We start from the raw sequence: 21,473 nt of genomic DNA on the forward strand, positions 1-21,473 counted from the left end.
ATAAAACATGTGTGTTTACCTTTCCAATGGCCTGTAATGAAATACTAAACATTTTTGCAGACACCACACGCATGATTACCTTCTCAGTTCCAACATTACTGTTTCGAGTTGTATTCATTTTATAGATCCATTGCACAGTAATTGTATTTTTAAGGTCATTGTGGTTGAGTTCAGCTTAACATTTCATGAAGATGGCATTACTAAAGATATGGAACACTAAATTATTTGAACTCAAGAGCTACTAAGTGCATATTGGAAATATTTTGCAAAGACAATTAACCTAAATGGCTAAAATGCTGCTATATGTAGATACCTGCCTCCCTGTAAAATCACTGCTGACAGCCATGTTCAGTCTTGTCCTTTAAACTGTCCTTGAGCCGACAGGCTCACATGAAACTGATTTAATGCACAATGTGTATGCCTACAATTATTTTCTCTTTCTAAAGACAAGCACACATCATTTAAAAAAAAATGAACCTTTTTAATATTATCATCTTTAATTGCTGAAAATGCATATAACCATATGTAGCAATCTTTTTAGATGGAAAGCACAGTGAGTTTTATCTTTCGGATGAAATATAATTGCTTTTCCATTCCACTAGCTACATTATATCATCCTTTTCCCCTCTACCTATCAAAGGAGACCCAACAAAACACATTTAAAATGCAATAAGGTCTGTTCTGTAAGGTCTGAAGGACCATTTTTTTAAGCGTCCCCTTAATGGTACTGCTTTTATGGCAGCTTTCTGGAGTAATCACTGCTGGTTAACATAAAGCATGGCTTTCCTTTTGGTCAGCTCTGCTCCACATAGTTCAGGCTATGTAACAAAGTAAAAAGCAATTAGTTTTCATCCCAGATTTGCATCTTCCCCAGGGCTGCATGTCATATGCATAAAAGCATCCTTCTCTGTCTTTTTTTCCTCTTCTCTATTTTTATAGCAAAAGCCAAGATAATGTTTAGCATGACTCAATAATGAAATTTCATGTTCTGCAATGCTGCTAAAAATTGCACTAATCAGCACTGGCTTCATAGAACTGATTTGCTACTTGCCTGAGACTGAGCACATATTTAATGTTATAATGCAATTTCTGTAACATACAAACATAGAGAATCATTTCAGACATTAAGCACAAAGTATTGTTATAAATAAAACAAAACACAAGCAAAAAAAACCGGTTTTATACAGATCTAAATCTCAGTAGTACTTGTAATTCCTGTTTATCTGCATTGAAGCATCCTGTGCTTGTTATATATCATAATGCATAATATAGCAGCTATAAACTGATGCATAAATGAATGCTCACAAAAATATTTCCTTCATATTTGATACGGAATCTTCTTTCTTAGAAAAGCCATTTTAGTTAGAAACAATATATTCCTTCCATTTGCAAGGCAAACATGACACACTCTTTATCTATTATCCATACAACTATCCAACTGAAGACAACATTTCTATTTGAAAAATTAAACAAAAAATCAAGGCAAAATAGTAGCTTAACGTGTTGCAATGGCCAGGTGCCCACTTTGTCTGTCTAACAAGGCAGATGTGGATGGGGGGGATGGGGACAACTGCAATAGAACATGGACCAAAAAGCTTTCCCTCTTACAATGCTTGATAAATCCCTCAGAGCACTGGATATAATAATCAAATAATGAACTGTTAAATTCCTTCTGGATTCTGGTACCTGTTTTAAAGCACCTACAATTAATTGTAGCTGAGCTTATATTTTGTATGTCTTGGAGTAAAATTCTCAGGACTGCCTAAGTGATGCAAACACCTTAAAAAAACTTGAAAAAGACACTTAGGTTATTGTGTTTCTTTGAATATTTTCAGTCATGTTTAGAGTCTCAAAACTTCTGCCTTTCCTTCTATCCTATCACTTCTGCCAGATTTGCAACCTAATCTTTATTCAATTTCTAGTTCCAGCCAGATGTCTGAATAAATAAGACAGTGCTCCTTGCTACTATGTAGATGTAGAAGTAGGGTAATAACTGTATGACTGAGATTTTATTCCTTTTACTTCCTATTTTTTACTACACTGTGAAATACTTAGAAGTTCTAGAGGGCAGAACAGCATAGATGGTTATTTTCTCCTCTGTGGTTATTATTTCAATGCCTTCTGTCATTCTAGTGCAGTCCCATTAGCTGAAATCCCCTTTTCTCACTTCATAGCAATGGCTATGTCAGCTACTACAGAGAAGTCTAACAGAAAGAAGATGGATGTGAAGACTTTATCCAAAGCCCAAATGAGATTTAATTTTAGCTTGTCTGGCCTCTCTCTTGTCCCAGTGCCAAGTGAGGACAGATCCAGGATAACAGCCCTGTTTAGGTGCAGTTAGAAGCTGAACATGCAGACTTAAGCCCACTATGCAATAAGATTTTAGCTGCAAAAGGAAAAAAATTATGTAATTGCTAGATTCTTAATCAGCAATAAGATGTATTTGATTTTATGTTGGATACATGTCCCATCTTAGAGGGTCTCCTTTCAGCCTCAGAAATTATGACATGTTTTCAGATTTCTTTACCTCAAAATAGGGTCAGGGAGAGGAATCATAGAAGACAGTCTTCCTGAAGCAGCCACTCATGTGGAAATAGTAAGTGCAAAGAAGAAAAAGGGTCATGACCAACATATCAGATCCCATTTCAGCAACTACAACATAGAAGAAAGTTTTTCTTTTCCTTTGCAGATAGCCACAAAAATTATATTGTTTGGCAACTGCATCTTTTAGATGCAAATATATGCCAACCACCTTTCAAAACCACCTTTTCTTGACATCATAAGCCAGCAAGATCAATAATAAACTAAATCACTATTTCTGAAACACCAATATAATGTCATGTATTTCTTCTGCTTCTCAAACCACTTTACATCATATTTGACAAACACTTTCTTCAAACACAATACAAGGATTATGAAGGCAGCAGGAAGGTTTCTCATGCTGACCAAACACAGAAGTTTTCCAACACTAGTGATACTGTTTCCCATCTAGCAGTGGAGGTAGCCCAGCTGAACCAAATCTAACTGAAGTGTTAAAAAAATAGTATAACTATTTAACTGTCTTTCATTTTCAGGAAAAAATTAACATCCAATACCATAGAATTTTCTGTTACAAGCCCAAAGATTAAAACTGATTCCTTGTGATCCTTCAAAGTTGACTTCTACATGACGTATTGTCCTTCAGAAGAGAAAAGAAGATTGTGTTTGGTTTGTTTGGCCTTTTTTAAACTGAAACTGGCAAACAGCTTCCTTGAAAAAAACTAACAGGTCTCCCTGATCAAAACCTGTAAATTCAAATGTGGGGTTTAGTCTAAATAGTACCCAAATAATCTATATTTTCATGGAGTAAATTCAGCAGAAAATCTAGAACTGATGACCCAGTATTTCTGCTCTCCAAAGATTTAGGTTGATCTTTTTTATTCTGTTGTCATGAGTTTTTTATCAAGGCAACTGTAATTTATGTGGCTGAAAAACACAGATTTGTATCACCAAGAAATGTTCTGCTGCATGCAAATGAACAGCTGCCAGCATAGAAATGAAGAGACCTTTTGCACTGTCTGTACAGTCAGAGCATAAGAAAGGAGAAACTTTTCATCTCACAGTTAGACAATGATACTCTGATTATCTTTTCTCTCCCTCTTCATCTGTCTCAGATCATCAGTAAGCCATGGGGACCAGGAAAGGTAATGCTAGAGAAAAGAGTTAAGAACCCTCCCTGTTCACAAGAAGACAAAAAAACAATAATTAAATCCTCCAAGCCACTTATATTACTAACAGCTTCTGAATGCTCAGGTGGTCTAGTTAATTCACACAGGCATTAAGAAAAGCAGGAAACAGTACAGGAGCAGTGAGGACAGGGAAGGAAAAGGCAGAAAATAAATGAGACAATGACATTGATAATGTATTCTGAGAAATAACAGGACAAACAAACAGATTTCAAATGCCAAGTAACTTGTGCATCATTTCTGCCCAGGTAATGAAACACCATACTGTAAGGAAAACTTTCATACTGAAGACTCATTCAAAATATATTGGAAAAATGATCATGACAGTGGATTAGATAAGGAGGGATTTGTATAGCTAACAACTTTAGACAGTACAAGATATATTCTCAGGAATTTGAAATGTACTGCTAAAGAATCAAAGGTAAATATGAATTAAACAGTAGCTCAACTGGTCTTCCTACTTCTCAGAGAAGTAAGAATTAAATTTGTACGTATTGCTCATCTGTTGTAATCTGGAAGCTTTAAAATTATCACTTCCATGTGATGGACAACAATATCTGGTTGTCCTAGGCTAGTCAAGACACTTGAAAATCGGAACAAGCTAAAAGTTAAAAATGATTGATATGACTTTAATAGTGTAATTCATATTGAAATTACAGAATGTAACTTCTGGAAAGCAAAAGGGACAAGTATTAGTACAGAGTAGAAAGTAGGTATGAACATGGCATTACATTTTTCATCAGTGCTTCTACATGAAAATGTTTTATTTTTTGAAAAGACTGCTATTATTTTCATTGTCGATTTTCTCAGAATGCCACTAAATTGACAGACCCCTATGCAAATGTAGAGAACAGCAAGAAAGGACACAACAATGTCCATCAGACAGAGCTTTGAACGGTATTTATCTAAAAGAGCCCAGTGGTCAGTACTTTAGGAAAAAAGCAGAAATTACTAGATATCAAGTTTTACTGGCACATCACAGGTAATGAAATTTTTGAGTTACATACCATTACTTCTATTTCGCTGTACTGCTCTAGAGTGAAAAGAGTTAGAAGAATGATGACAAAAAATAATATCCAACAGATGCCCTTCATACCCTTCCTTGTCAAGATAACACCATCTCGTTTTATTAAAGAGTGGATTCTTTCGTGGTGAATACAAAAGGAAAATTCTTATAATTTAAACATGCCACAAGGTCTTTGGATCAATCTTTGATTTATTACAAGTTGTACCAGGCTTGTAGTATAATCATTAAGGATGTAAAATACCTCCAAGATCATCAAGTCCAACTTTGACCTAATACCACCCAATAGCCACTTAACTATACACTAAGATTTTCAACACTCACTCATTTTTTGAACGCTTCCAAGAACAGTGATTCCCTGTGGAGTCTGTTTCAGTGTTAAACACTCATTCAGACTTAGTGCAACACATTCTTCCTCTTCAAGCGCAATCACACAATCTTAATGTAGGTATTAAAAAATAATAATAATCTGCTGATCTGTATTTACTCATACAAACATTCTTCCTCAGACCTGCAAGTTCTGCCTACTTTTTCTTTCACTAGCATTGCTGTATGTATGTGTATGCATACGTGGAGAAAGAAAACTGAAGTTTATAGGCTCCACTGACATACATCCTGCAAATATATGACAAGAACATCATACATGTTCTTGTCAAAAAATGAATTTATAAATATTTCAATAATCACATCACTTAAAGGAGGTGTAACAGCTTACAGGAATACAAACAATACATAGTTATGGGTTAAGGGTACTTAGCAACCTAACTGCAGTAAGATGAACACAACTAGCACATCTGCCAAGTCATTAACAGGTCATAATTCACTTTAAAGACTACAGAGTTTTGATGAGGATCTTCAAAGATTGGGTGCTGTAAAAGAAAGTTCCCTAATGATGAACAGCAAGATGAACATCAGTAAGATGAACAGCAATTGGGAAATCAAAACTGATATTATACTGTCAGTGGAGCAAACACAAGATTCAATCTTGTGGTAAAATCTCTGTCTTGGAAGGGAAAGGACAAGGCAAGATGCAAAGCTGTTGAAAGAAAGACAAGAAGTTTGTATTTGAGAAGATGAGTAAATAGACCCTAAATAGCAAGTGATGTAGGCAGAGTGATAAGCAAAGATGATATTAGCACCAGTAATCAGGTGAAGGAAAGATGTAAGTATTGAAGTCAGCCAGACAGATGAGATCATAACAGTCACAGTCCTGACGTGAGCTAGACCTCGATCTGATTTATGGATATATGACCAAACAGGAACTGTCAGCTCTCAGAGCCACATAGAGCAAAAAGAGCACATCAGGAAAGAAAAGGAAAGAAAACTCAAGAATTATTTCTGACATTATTACATTCAGGTGACCACTGAAGACCAAGCAAATCTTCTGAGCTAAGCAGGGAAAAAAAAAAACTGGACTGGGGGAAAACCACTAAAAAATAAAGCAGTAGTGCATTCATAAAGGTCAGGCTCATGGCTAAATTATCTGAAGTAAGGTGTGGAGGAGGATGCAAAGCTGAGAATGGATTCCTGAGAGATCTAAACACACACCTACATACAGAAAGAGAAGGGGGAGAGGAAGACCCACCCAATAAAAAATTGAGTCTGTAAAGAGAAACAATCAACAAGGACAAAATGACAAATGTCTAAGAACAACAAAATTTAGTGAAGACTATAACATAGCATCACAGAGAGATGACAGATGGAGTGGAGGAGAATAAAGGATTAGACTGGAATTCCTCCAGGAAGAAGTCAAATGGAACATTAGTGACATAAATTTCAGTGCAAAAGACAGAAACCAGAAGTGAGCAGTTCTAGAAAGGCATTAGAAGACAAGTTAAGACAAGTGTACAAAGCATACGAATGGGAGGAGTGGGGAGTGGGAGAAGATGAAGAACGTCAAGGGTTAGGACGTTAATCTGGTGAATAGAAACTTCTGAAGTAGAGGTTTGGCTTATTCTGAGCTATTTTTTTAATATGAAGAGACTCAGACATATTTCTTGTGTAAGGGAAGGAATTAAAGGAGAGAGCAAAAATTTTAAAAAAAAGGTCAGAATGTGGACAGGAACAGGAAAAAGTTAACTGAAACAGGTTCAAAGACTACAAAGAAAAAACTTAGAAGTGTTTCAGTAAACAAAAAGGAAGCTTGAATTTTGACCTTCGTTTGTTAGTTTTAAGAAATTCACATGGAGAGATGGGGTAGTAGATAAACTAAATGGAGGGCTGTATGACTAATAAAAAATACAGAACAGGCAAAACTGCAAGCAAAAATATTCATAACAGATGACAGAAATCCCAGAGATTAAGAAACACAGAAAGTCAGCAGAATCAAAAGATTTTCACCAGAGATAGTCAGCAGTATCTCCGAGGCATTGCAGATGGCATTGGGAACTGAGAAAATGGATACTGGGAGTCAGCCAGGACCATGAATGTCAGAAAGGTTTGGAACTGTGTGAGAAGAACAAAAAATAATGCTTAAAGGGAACTGATAAGCTGATAGAAGAAACTAAAGAGGAGTAAAGGAAATCAAGATCATCAAGATCCAGAAAACAGAAGTTTTACAGAGTCCCATTCCAAGAGAGAGACAATAAAAATCTTTTAAAAGTTCCCAATAGTTACCACAGTAAAGGAATTTGGATAACACAGTGCAGAGAGAAGACCAACTCAAGCGTGTAGATGATTTGGCACATGGTATATAGTTCAAATGAGAAACAGCACCAGGGCAGCTACAGAGTTGGATGGCTATCCATATGGAGACTGAAGGGTGAGAAATTATGAATGGAAGAAAGTCACAAGTCAAAGTCAGACAGAGATGGGAATGGGTATAGTTGTATGTATCCACACCATAAAAACATTAGAAAGACAGGCAGAGGCAGTTCTGTTGCTAAATAAATAGTAAATAGGAGCAGGAAGATCTCAGAACAGCACAGAAGTATCTAATTCTTTGACCCAAATTCAGAGTAAATAATGTTTTAGGTAACAGTCTCCACCGAAAGAAGCAGAGAAGATGCAGGGTTAATAAAGGAAAATATCTCTGTGGGCTGGAAGGAACAGCAGGAGGTAGAAATAAAACATCTAGATTCTTTGAGATCAGTAACATTTGAGAAACATCAAGAAAATCAGAAGACCAAATAATAGAGAAGACAAAGAGTTTTGCACTTGAAGAAAAAAAAGGGAATTTCACAAGCTGAACAAGAGGCAGGTGTAATCTAAGGGAAGAAGGAAAGGACATTAAACCAAAGTGTAATCCAGACATAGGTTGATATAGAACATGAAAAGCATCAGAAAACAGAGAGATAAATTGGCACCAATAAAGTAATCAAAAACCACAAAAGAAAGAAATAGCACCATACCAATTGTTCTTTCATAAATCCTGAAACTTCTGTTATCTGAAGCTGTTACGCATATACTCTCTGACATACATTATTTGTTTTAACAAACAACATGGTGATTTCAAATGCTGTCTGATAAGGATGATTTGCTCTGACATAGTTATACTAGGAAAGATTTAATCCCCTGAAGCTTATACTGCATGCCAAGTCCATATAAGCGGTACTGGTCAAAGCGTTTTATACTTGTATGCTCTGTAACAACACTAAAAGTTCATGCCAAGGTACACCAATAAATCTTTTGTAATGTGGAACTGGACTTATCTGAGTCCTATTCTCACAGGAATTTTAATCACATTTATGGATCATTTGCCAGAAATACATAGTGATTCCTTAATTCTTCTCAAGATATAGTACACGAGGGAGTAAATAACGTCACTGGTTCTTACGTATTCTTGGACGTACAGATGCCTGGATTCTTGCAGAGGAATGTTAAAGATCTTTTTAAGTAGCTTGTTTTGTTATTTTAAGCTTGTTTGTTCTTTTCAAGCCAAACACCACAGCTCATATTTGTGATATGTAACTACCAATGATTATGTTCAAGTACACTTCTGAAGGCTGTAAACAGAGTAAGGCCAGCTAATGTATTTTAAACCATACATATCCCAAAAAGTTGCACAGGGCTTTTGGCCCCCAAATATGGGTACAATCACATCTGCTATATGGGGACCACAGATTTCAACACATTAAATAGGAGTTGATTCATTTAAAAAGGAAAAAAAATAAATGAAAAAGAAGGGGAAAAGAAAATAAGTTAATTGAAAACCACTCCTTTGCTGTGACTCTGATATGCTATTATAGTCACAAATATGTACACTTGAAAAACAAAGAGGCACCAACGCTCAGAAATGGAAATGTGGAATCATTTTATTTTCTTCGGAACATTAATGCTCTAAGATAATTTCATCTGCTGATACAAATATGGCAGAATACAAAATTCTAGGAAGTAGGTTGCAACCCGTCAGGATTACAAATATAAGTGGTAGAATTCTCAGTAGATGGAAACATAACACACAAAGACATTACTCTTCAAAAGGTGTATGAAATCCTACATTAACTTGCACAACTCCTGTATAGTAAATGGGAGCTAGATGAGATTCCAGATTAAAATTATCTTTAAATATAGCATTGCCATGGACTGTAGCAGAACACTTTAAACAGTGCACATCACAAGAGCATTCCTCTGCTTAGAAACAGAATGAGCATATTTTAAACTGGCACAGTGCAGAGAAAAATTCAGTGAGAGACAAGAAGCAACAACAGGAACTCAGAAGAACAGATCTGGAATCTCCCTTGAATCTTTGTCTATCCTTCAAACAAAGAAGACCCAAAGCTTTTATAAGACCACTAAAGACTGAAACGGCTTCTCCCTGTACATTCTACATTTAAACTGAATAATTTTTTTGTAGAGGAATAAAAGAAGAGAACCAAAAAAAGCAAATGTCCCCACAAGTCCCTTTAGCGGTGGACTTGATTTGCACAGGGCACCCTGGAAGCCTGATCATCCAAGCTCACAAGCACTGGAACAGCAAGTTTAGCTTAACCATCACCCATATGCCCATTTACTATTTATCTGCTAAAAAGAGTATTGTGGGGAGAGGAGATGAAGTAGAGACTACTAGTTAATTGCTAAGTAATAAATAAGAAATATCTCCTTTTCAACAGCAAAGGATTAAGTCAATAAATCTTGAGCATAGTTCCATTAATAGATACTACTATGATTTCCTTGAAAATTTTATTCATGATTATTCTGATTCTTGTTCATTTTCTGTCATGTTGAATCACAAAAGTAATGTTAATGGCAAATTATGGCAAAATATTAGCAAAGATGTGATGGTGTTTTTAATCTGTCAATGACAAAAACTGAAATTCCGTGTAATATTGTTACCTTGTATTTGATGTGTCTTGTTTCAAACACTTTCTGAATGTTCCTCCTTGCTCAGTTTTCTTCTTACTCTTATGCTGATTTACATTTCTAGCCAGCCTAGAAGGAGTATTAAATTTGCATATCCATCCAACAGAATGTATTTGAGTCGACAAAAGGCTGCTTATAATGCCAAATTCTACAGGTGAAACACTATATATGGTGTGTAATGTTCTTATTGAAATCTCCCTTCATACCTTTGAACTGGAAACCTGCTGTTTTCTGAGAAGTGTGGTGGCGTTCCTCTGTGGTCTGCTATATCAGTGCCTGTCCCAAATGGCAGACTACAAACCAAGAGAGGAAGATATTTGGTGATGAACATGCTGGGGAGGCAGGAACATCCATTACGGGAACAGCATTGGCTCCAAGGCTTAACCAATTTACTTTACAGGATCCCTGCTGCCCAGCTCTACAGAAGAAGCTGACAAAAGTGTCCAAAGCAAAAGAGCCTGAATCTTGTTTGCTATGACTTGAATGAACAGAGTAAGATATTCTTCAGTTCTCCCAGAAGAGAAAGGTGCCATTCTTTACATTCCTACATTAAATTAGAGAACTACAGGTGTGCACAGTGTAGCCAAGCAAAGACAGGAAAATTAAATGGAAATTAAACTAGAAATTGATAATGACACTTCTCTGAACATGAAAGGAGGCTCATGAGGGAAATAAAATCTAAGCAGTTACCAGCAAAATTTGTTTATAGCTGATGATACAGACATTACTTAAAACGTATATTTAATTCTTGTCTCTGCAATTGCAAATGATACTAAAAAGGAAACAATTTAACAGTTCTATCTATTGAAGGAGGCAAGAAAAGGACTCAGAGTATGTCTCACTTCTGTGCTGAGCTTTCTGTTGCTGTAGATGTTCAGGACACAAGGCAGTGCTAGTAACTACTTTTGACAGCACAAATTACATCTTTCACAGACATCTACGGCAAATATGCGTGTTTGCATTAGAAGTTATATGGCTGAGAAATTTCAGCACATCTGCACCCTACAAACTAGAAAATCACTAAGGAAAGAGGAGGAGGGGAGCAGAAGGCAGACTGGGCAATAACAAAATCCAGTGAGTCACTGTGAGACATTCACTAAGCAGCAATGAGAAATTCACTCATGACTACGTGCAGAAGGACTGGTGACAGAACACTGAGATCCAGCAGAGGATCCGGTCTGCCGAAGGCAACAAGGCAATCAAGTTCCCAGAGAAAGAGGTCCTCAGCTCCTTCTGGAAGACAAGAACACCAACACAGCTTTCCATGCCTGTATGTTTCACATTTCACGTGCCAGGTAAACTTCACTTGCAGTATCCAGCCACTGCCATTAAACCCTGTGCCCAGGTAATCTAAAATGTCATATTTTTGTCATATATTAGCACAACTAACTACATTAATTGATATTCTAAAGGTAAGATCAAGCCAGTTATCAGACACTGAGCTTCATCCTTAGTAGTACTCACAGAGCTAGGCCTACACTTGTCATGTGGAATCAAAGCACCCAGCAACAGTCTTCAGCAGCAGGTAAAACACAATAAAAAAATCACTGCATTACTATCACTGTTATGAAATCATAATTTTGTATTTTTTTGTATGTGTTAGATTTTTCTATTGATCATTCAGTGAACTCCATTACAAATGTTACATGGCAGACAACACTGAGGTAACACCAAGCAATCTCAATTTTCTTATATACTGAAATTTGTCTGACCTTAAATTACAACTTCTGATTTGCACAACCACTGCTTAAGACACACATACTTGTATGGAGTCAAAAATTCTTTATTTACCAAAACGGACAAGAAAAGTTAGAAAACAGTGGGAAGGAAAAAAGGGAAAGAGAAGGATTGTTATTTTTCAAGTATGAAGTATTTTAGATAACCTTAGAAGGAAAAAAGAATATAAACACTTAAATACCCTCTAAAAATTAACTAAAATGTGACATCAGCTGGTATAACTGAGCTGCATGTTTACCTCTCTGAGAAGAACTCACCCAAAGCATAGTTCATCCCCTCACATCATGAACTTGCTATCAGGTCTCCACCACACCAACACCACTGTTTCTGTCTCCCAAACAGAACTGCACACCTGAATGGTCTTGCATAACTGGAGCTCCCCTAATCAATATAAGGACAAGGTATTTCTCTCCTTTTCCATCTGCAGGATTCAGACATAAACATGACACTGCCTTTCCCAGAAAGTTCTAATCACAGGATTGGGACATAAAGCTGATATTGCTTTGGCTAGAATACTTTTAATTGCGTTAAATGTGGATACAAACCATATGGGTATGATTCCTCGCATGTATTTTAATGACTCTGCGTGCCTGCATAAAATCTTTAATAAAGAGAATTTAAGCAAGTGAACTCATTATGCTAGCGGGAAAGATATGGATGGATCTTAAATCACTGAAGGCTCCTATATACATTTTTGTTTCATTTAAGCAGCCTGGGGGAACACAGGGAAGCTATTGTAAAATGAGAAAAATTTTACTATACCTCGACACTCCCTAATGTCACTTAATTCCTGTTTTACATCATTCAATATACCAAGCTGAATGTTTTTTATCAGCTGATGGTTGCTGCAACACTTGAGACCATTTGAGAACTCTGAGTTCACTCTGAATTTCAAGCAAAACTAGAAATTAACAAATTATTTTTTGTCAAGTTGACTGAAAACACAGCTCTTGAATCCGTCTAGGTCATGTTCCATTTAGTTTACCTTTTTACATACAGGGTTTACATACTAGATAATATCCTTTTATTCAGCTACTTTGAAGTTTGCTTAGCTCAAAACATTAGTCTAGCCTTTCCCTTTAGGATTTATTCTCTGCTTATATCAATTAGTATTGGGGGATGTAGATTCCATATACGACATTTCAAAACAACAAGAGGTTTAATCACTAAAATGACTACTATGAATTAAGCAAAGATATTTTCAAAGCTTTCCTTCTCCAAAAGAATACCAATTATAATTTTCTGCACATTCAGTCCTCATTTTTCAAGGGTCCCTGTGCAAATTTTTCCGTAATTAATTGACTAGAAACTTGACAATCCAAGTTTCCTCACCAGATAATGTGATTCTGCCCCTCTACTGAGCCCTGTTGAGATATAACTAGAGAGCTCTAAGCAGGTCTGGATTCCCTTCTTACATGAGTGAAATGGACATAAGGAAGTAAGCCCAGTAAAGGAACAAAAAGGTCATCAAAGGAGAGGCTGAGAGTGCTGGGACTGTTCCAGCCTGGAAAGAGAAGGCTCAGCGGTGTCTTACCAGAACATACAACTCCCTCACTGGTGGCAATGCAGAGAAGACCTAGCCAGACTCTTGGTGCTGCCCAGTGAGAGGGTAAGAGCAAACAGATACAAGCCAAATAAGAGAAGTATCACTTGAACATAAGAAAAAACTTGGTCCCCTTTAACAATAAAGGAAGAGCAGTATTTCCCTGACTTATCATCAGTCATGTCTCGTAGTCTCCTTGCTAGTATGTACATTGTTTAAATGGCTCAGGAAAGCAATTTTAGGGTCACACTGAGAACAGTATGGCAAGAAGAATGGAGTTTACTCTGTGTGATCTGTGGTTAATATTGATTTTACTAATGAAGCAATCTATTGGAATTTACCAGAATTATGCATCAGCTTCTACTTAAAAGAATTATAATGAGAGCAAAGCCACTGACCGCAGTAGTGTAACAGCACTTATGTTAATGGGATCCTTTTATTAATAACATTTATTGAAAATTTAAGGCAAAATAAATATGGTCATGCAAGGAAACAAGAAACAACATGAATAAGTCATATTATTTAGGAAGTTCATTATGGGATGGGAGGGTGAAAACAGAGGCGTAGGATGGAGAGAGAGAATGAACTGAGATCGTTTCTTCTTTCAAAAATGCCACTCTAGGTAATGCATAACCATTCTCTTTTACTGTGTTAATATGCTCAGCTTCCCTACTACTTCATCTTAGGTGGTTCTACCTCTACTGGAATTTTTGGGGATTAAATATTACTCTGTTCTATTTTTTTTTTATCAGATTACCCTAGTATAATTGTGATTTATTCACATTTTCAGACTGCATCTTAGGAAAATTCTTACAAATAATCTTTATTCAGAATGACCATATGATGATATTTTTGGAACACTAAATAGAGTGGAACATTCTTGGAATACCCATTGTGTAGCTATGTATTTTGTGATCATGATGTCAGCTATTACATATTTATGCTATGTTACTTTATGTTTTAAACCTTTCTGATATGCTTATAGTCACCCTTCCCTAATTCTGGTCATTAGGCCAAATTACTTGATACATGAATTAAAATACTTACTGAGAAGTATTTGACCAGAGAAGATGGTCATGTCTTAGGAAGAACACCTAAAAGTACACCAAAAAGATTTAAATTCTTTCAGCAAACTCTGAAAGTACTCTTTGCTTCTAGTGTTTTGCAAAGGTTTGGTCATGATCTCCCATTTGTCCCAGTGTTCTCATTTCCTTAAAAACTGGCACTACAACTTACAAAAATAAGTCAGTACTGTGGAATCAGGACAGCAACCACTAACAAGAAAAAGCACCACAACTGTGGATGTGCATGAGCAAAAGCATAATTGTTTAAAACTGTTAAATGACACAAATATTTGGCCTCTTGCCCAATTGTTCTTATAACAGTGTTTCTCTACCAGACCTTCATCAGAGAGTCCTGTAAATTGCAGTGTTTTGAAGATAAGGAAACGCATACTCATGGATGCGTATTCATTATGCTCAGTCAAGGAAAAAGAATTCTTTATTTAGAGAGATCCTTCCTTACACAGCATTCTTTAAATACTGACAGTACCAATCATCTTGAAGAGAGATTATACAGTTTTCAAGAAGGCACAAAAATGTCTTCCTGTTAAGTTGCTACTAACACAGTGCCCTGGATTCAGTGACTCTACTCTTGTGCAGTATGTCCAAATATCAGCAAGGCTCTTTCAAACCTGTCTTTTTTAGGGGGCTGGAGGTGGGGGCTAAACAAGTAAAACAAGCAAAATAGTTTGTAGTTTTAAGTTTTCAGATCAGTTTAATTCCCTGCTTTCATGTGTCTAACTCTATCTTGCTGCAATTTTTTCTCTTACAAAAGAACTTTACTTCCTTAATACATTCTTCTCCAATAGTCAGTAATAGTGTGGCTTCAAAACAGAATGACCTAAACACAAACTTCCTCAAGCAAGAATTTTTCACCCATTTATTTTCCTCTGTCGATAGTTTCCACTGTCAACAGGCTGCAATGGATGTCCACTGCACTACTGGAGATTATATCAATGATACATTCCAAAGCCATCCAGAATGCAGTTTGCAGAATTAGTGTAAGTGATGAAAGAGAGTTCAGGACAAGCACAACCTACTGCTGTAGCTTCCAGATGCAAAATTCCATGGAGATCTAATTATTTCAAATGAGCAAAGAAGGAGCAACCTCAAAATGAAGCTAAGATTGTAAACTGAATAAGGAAAACAAAGAAGCTGGGGGAGGGTTGGTCCTATTAAAAGGTCTATAAATACTCTGCAAAGCACCAAAATACCATGAAACCAATACTTTCAGGAATTTCATTCCAATGCCAAGAAACAGAATGTACTCATTGTGACTAACACATCAAAATACTGAAAATAAATTCTAACAGATTAGAAGGATCTTGTAGCAAAAGAAAGGTATAGTTAAGTCATGCCAACCTTAATCAAGTTTAAGAGCAGGGCAGTCTTTTCCCATTATTAATAAGAATGTCAGATGGATAAAGTAGACTGAGAAACTGGAATTTATGGTGAGTACAAGTAATACAGTACTTTCTACAAATATGTTTCTAATTAAAAATTAAAAGACAGACATTTTTACCATTGCTGCACAAACCTAAGTCAGATTTTCTGTTGTCTCCCACACACATACGGCTCCAGCAAAATGTTATTAAATGGGGTGAAATCTGAATATAGTTCTAAATGCAACATAAAATCCATTACTCACATGTTTACATTTCTAGGTGGATACATGAAAATATTTTTAAATCTTGATCACTTAATCCTGTGCTTTGGGGTCAGAAAATACCGCTCACCCTTGCCAATCTGCTGTCCAGTTATACGTGAAAATTATTGTTCCACAAGGGTAAAGCAAGAGACAGAAAAATTGCCACTACTTTCAGGCTACAGCTGAGCTTTTAAAACACATGGTCAAACACGTTGCCATGGAAATGTTCTGCAAATATATGTAGAATTTCTTAAGATGGAGCCGAATATCCCTTTTTAAAATAAATTTCTCTTACAATTTTAAATACAATTGCTCTGTGATGTATTCAAGGGAATACAGCAGCCATTATCTAATGTTTATAACACCTAAAGTGGTAACAGTATCTCCAAATCCATTTTGTGATCCAGATATGAAATTAGGCCACTATCTTTCTATGTAAAACACCCATATACTTGTTTTCTTTTATGTACTCTGACTTTTCTGTATATCATCACAACACATTAGCATATCTACAAGTATTAGTATTGCAATAAAGTTGACAGCAGTTACAAAAAAAAAAAAAGATACATGCTTCAATAAAATTAATCTGGTTTTTAACAATATTCTAAATTTTTAAGATATTAATCTTCTCTTCTACAACCCATTAGTATTAGTATGCTTCACTGAGTGTAATAATTAAAAAGAGGAGAGTTATCTTGCCAAACTTTCACTGTTATATTCCCTGAGCTATTTTTAAAACTGATTTGAAATGAAGCAAAAAGAAAAAGAATCAACTGCTGCAAAATGTAGCAAGATCTGTGCCTGCAGAATAGCTCCGTCCTGTTACACAATGTGGTACGTTGTTTTAAATAACCTGGCACTGTAGGTAAACAGCTGCCTTATACTGCATTTCATGTAACAAACAAAAACCATCACAATAGCTTTTGTGTGTCATGTAAAGATAAAGCAAAATAAAATGCAATACAATCTTGTCATTTTACTTTACAGCAAAAAGATAACCCTTCACCATTAATTAGTTAAAAGAAAACATATTCACAATAAAACAGGTTGAAAATATATAGAGAATAACCTTACATTGTTCAGATAAAAATTAACACATTAGAATTCTAAGATATACGTTGCTCTGCTTATGTAAACAGTCTACCCTATAAATCCTGTGGCAAATCCAACATGAAGCAATTACACAGACAAAGAGACTGCAAATGACCTGAAACTGTAAAACAAACCCTGTGTTAGAAATATTAGTATAAACCATGAGGTCATACCTGATGACTTAGGGACTGTAAAGTCTCACCGGTTCCAAGCTGCATGACCTTTCTATTTCCAGAGACCCCCAAAAATTGCATTTCCTGCCTTATCAAAGTACATCACAGACCTATCTATCTTTCAAAATCTTCTGGGCTAGTGAAGAAAGCATTAACAGCCATTCTGTCCATCAGTAAGTGCTGGAGTCATTACCCTCAAGATATCAGATCTTAAATATAGTTTCCTCCGTGCGATTACAGACATCCAGCAGTCGAGGAGGCTGACACAGCTATATCACTGATGCTGCTAATGCCATCTGAAAACAGTAAGCTTACTGCTTAAAGCAATCCTGCATCGTCCAAACAGAACAAGCCACATCCTTCAAGTCCTCACTTGCGTTTTTTATAAAACCTAGCACTGCCATTATAGATTTTGTTTTCATCTCTGGTCAGCTAAAGGAGAAATTAGATATTATGCAACCAGCTTTGCATTAACGAAAGAAAAACGGCAGATGAAGTGACATATCGAGGTTATCAGATTTTGCTTGCATGACCACTCCTCAGCAAGCACAGTCACCATTCACAAGAAGCATCACAATCTGATCTAAAGGAAAATCACCAGAAATAAATTATAAACAACTCACAGGCAGCAAGGTATTTTAATTCCTCTGTGATGCTGAAACAGCTATTTTTATGCAGCCTTAGGAATCCTAGTCCTTTTTATATTAAAAACATCGCTTGCCTAGTATTTTAGTGTCTATTTTTAATAAATTGCATGATCACTGCATTGTTTCCATTACTCCCTGCTAGCAGCCAGAAAACAGCATGACTTGAAAATGTGCCAGTGTTATGACAGCAAAAATGTGGTTTGATATCAAACAAAACAATCATGCATGAATTTTTTCTGATATGGAAGACCTTTCAAGCTAACAATGTACAATAAACTCCTTAATAATTTTAAAATTATTAAGACTACAAAGTAATAACTGAACTTTTTATTAAAACATATGTTTTATACAGATTGAAATTTCCAAATGAAACTTATTATTATAAATCATTATTTATATTTACTCTTCCTTGTATTATGGCAGGAAACATGCAAACAAAAAAAAAACACTTCACAGAACTAAGATGAAACAGTGCCACCAAACTGGTAAAAGTATCATTTAGTAATTTCTCTGAATTCCAGACCCACAGAACAATTATTTGTGTTCACATAGTGATACTAATTTTGAGGCATTCAGTTCATCTCCTTAAACACACAGGAACTTTCTCTCAAGGCATGTTGAAACACTTTGCTACCAATTGAATTTTACTGACAAATAAAACTTGGAAGAAAAAACTCTACCCTAATTTAACTTCGGTTTGTTTCAAGTGTTATTCAAATTAATTTGGATGTCCTTTTTTACTTCAAAATGTAAGCAGAAGCTGAAAGCAAAGCAAATGGTTCTGAATTAATTCACCCAGATCCTATCCTGTTAATTTAACATTATTATTATACAGTTGTAGTAATCGCTCCTTTGTGTAACTGAAGAGTTAATCAAATTTAGTTTACAGTCATTCCCATTATGGCACTTATAAAAGCAAACTGGTCTCATCCATGAATACCACGTATTTCCCTGTAGAGGGAGAAGCTACCTGCTATCAGTTTTAACTGGTTTACTTTATAGTGTACAACTGCCTCAACATAAGGATGCTCCATCTCCAGGGAAAGGGAACTGTACAGGGTCTCCAGTGAAGTGTCCAGCACCTGGCAGAGCCAGCCACTGAAGCTCTGAAGTGCAGCAGAGAACCAGATAATGCTCAACTTGATGCTGCTTTTTATATTCTCTGAGAGTTAATCCTGATGTCCAACAGCCTGACATTGTCTTTTTACTGCTGCTGGCAGTGGCAGTCAGGGAGCCACTTCTGAACATTGTGAATGTTCTCAAAAGCTGCCACTTTTCAACTTTCCCCAGATTAACTCATTAAGTCACTTTCAACCCAGAAAATATTACTAAATCTATGCACACAAAAATAAATGCATATGCACAAGGAGACAAAAGACCCTTCAAAAAACAAACAAGAGCAATCTAGCAATAAAAGGAGAAAACAGCTTTCCCTGCATCAGTATGGAACAGGAATATCAGCAAAGGTAATATTTTTATTTTCAATGGTAATTTACAAAAAAAATAATATACCAGCACTAAATATTAAGTTACTTTCTCCTGTACATACCCTGAGTTCTGCAATTCATTCTGACCAATATCTACTTAGAACTATACCAGGGAGTACAATCCCACATCTCTAAGTTGCTGGCAACCACTTCCAAGTCCCCAAAAGCCACTTGCTAGGATATGAAGGCCAGAAAGATGGTAAGAAGTTATATTAAAAAGGTAGGTTGCCAAGCCACTATTCATAAATATTATGTAGCTCTCGCTGTGCAAACCTTGTACTGCAGGATGATCTCTATTCAGAAGAAAAACCACACAGCTGGGGCTATCCCCACAGCTGTCAGACACAAGTTTCTGCTCACAAAGAGTACAGGGTCTCTCCTCCTGCTGGACACTTGAAGAATTCAAGAACTAGTAAAACACAAGGTAGAAGACTATTTTCCGGAGTTTGGTTAAAATCTCAGTGCAAATTATAAATGCACTCAGAAATACAGTATTATTTCTTTGTGCATATTATCCCAGCTAATGGAATACTTTCATTGAACTTATTCCATGTTTTTCCTCATGTCAATACCATTATTTTATTGCAAAAGTGAAAATTTTTACATTTTATCAGCAATGTTAAAGCACAGGGAGGGTACAAATACAATACTATTTTAAAGTATAGATATTTATTCTGAGATGTTTAAGCAAAAATCGTGTAACCCATCCCCTTTAGATTATCAACAAGTACCACTTTATGTCATACAAAATATTACTCACAAACAGAGTTTGTTTTTTTATTTAATTTTTCTTCACAGGACAAAAAGAAAGGAATATCATTTCCTGTGAATTGTGCAAGGTGAAATAATGGTCACTTTGAATCCATCACAAATCAATTTCATATCAAATAGAGCTGACCTAAGCAGTGAGGGAGCAAGCAATAGAATCTTTGCCACTCAACTTTTTTAATTTAGTTTAAGTCATGTTTTCTAGTAATAATGATCATGATAAAGAACATTTGAAATTAGTGCAAGATATTGCAATCTGTAAAATGTGAAATTATATAATGCTGCACCAAAAGAGCTGGAAGAACAATACAAATGCATAGTCGTCAGCAGAAATTTGAGGGATCAGTTTTGCTACATATTTTTATAAATTACCAGAGCATAGTATGAATTTTAGCCAAAAATCATAGTTTGGATTTGTTCAGAAATTTCTGATATGGGAAAGCACTGCTAATAATATATGAAGACTGGAACAGTACCAGGAAGACATGGATTACCTCTAGGATCACAAGAATAAAACTGAGGTAAAATTTAACAGTACACAACGCAAAGATGAGAACTTAATGATAATTAAGTTTCTACCGAAAATTGAGATCTCAGCAGTTGAAAATGACAGTAGATGCAACTTTGGGTACAAAGCAGATCACAATTAATTATGAGCTATCAAAATGATGTCCCTATGGAAATGAAAGGAAATTTTAAATTTATCAGGTAATATATTTCTAGATATCAACATTAATGCAGTAATAAATTGTATTAATATTCCATTGTTCTTTATTTTGATTATCTAGTGTCTAAAAAAGGAATTGAATCTGGAAGAGAAAGACTTCTACAGTGGTCAGGGAAATCTGGAGAAGAAACTGAAAATATTTTCTTTGTTCAGCTTGACAAACAAAAGACTAAAGGAGAGATCTGTAAGGGTGTGTCAAGAAAGAAGTGCCAAGGAAAAAGAAACTCAAGTACAATTTGTAACAAGCATATCCATACCATGTCATCAGTAACCTAGGGAATTTTAATTATCAGAGGCCAGAGGCCTGAAAGAGGAGGAAATCAAAATTAAAAAAAACCACGAAAATGTATCTTGCACACCTGTTTCTAAAAGATATGAAAACACTGAAAAATGAAGAAAAATGCAGAAATTTAAGTTACAGAAGAATTTGTATCAAGGACAAGACCTAAAGGAAAATCCATAGATTGTGATGAGGCTCAACAGTAATTGAAAATTGGTTTAGAAACCTGAATTTTAAAAGAAAAAAAAAAATAAAGAAGA

At 35.7% G+C, this 21,473-nt stretch overlaps 1 protein-coding gene across 9 annotated transcripts in view; it reads right to left on the reverse strand.

The window, feature by feature from the left end:
• SLC4A10 (solute carrier family 4 member 10) overlaps window positions 1-21,473 on the reverse strand; it is a 171,431-nt gene that overhangs the window by 97,138 nt on the left and 52,820 nt on the right. For 3 of the 9 annotated variants that reach the window (XR_004498203.1, XM_015634508.2, XM_015634507.3), the window contains exon 1: window positions 17,305-17,626. The exons of 2 other annotated variants lie outside the window; for them this stretch is intronic. Coding sequence is in view for 5 of the 7 variants with exons in the window: in XM_015634508.2 (XP_015489994.1) it covers window positions 17,305-17,385 (81 nt within the window). In the remaining 2 variants the exon portion in view is untranslated. Of the gene's footprint in view, window positions 1-17,304; window positions 17,627-21,473 lie in introns of those variants that run through there. 4 more of the 9 variants (XM_015634514.2, XM_015634512.2, XM_015634513.2 and 1 more) reach the window with 3 other exon arrangements.

This window comes from Parus major, chromosome 7 (genome assembly GCF_001522545.3).
Source record: "Parus major isolate Abel chromosome 7, Parus_major1.1, whole genome shotgun sequence".
Lineage (NCBI taxonomy): Eukaryota > Metazoa > Chordata > Aves > Passeriformes > Paridae > Parus > Parus major.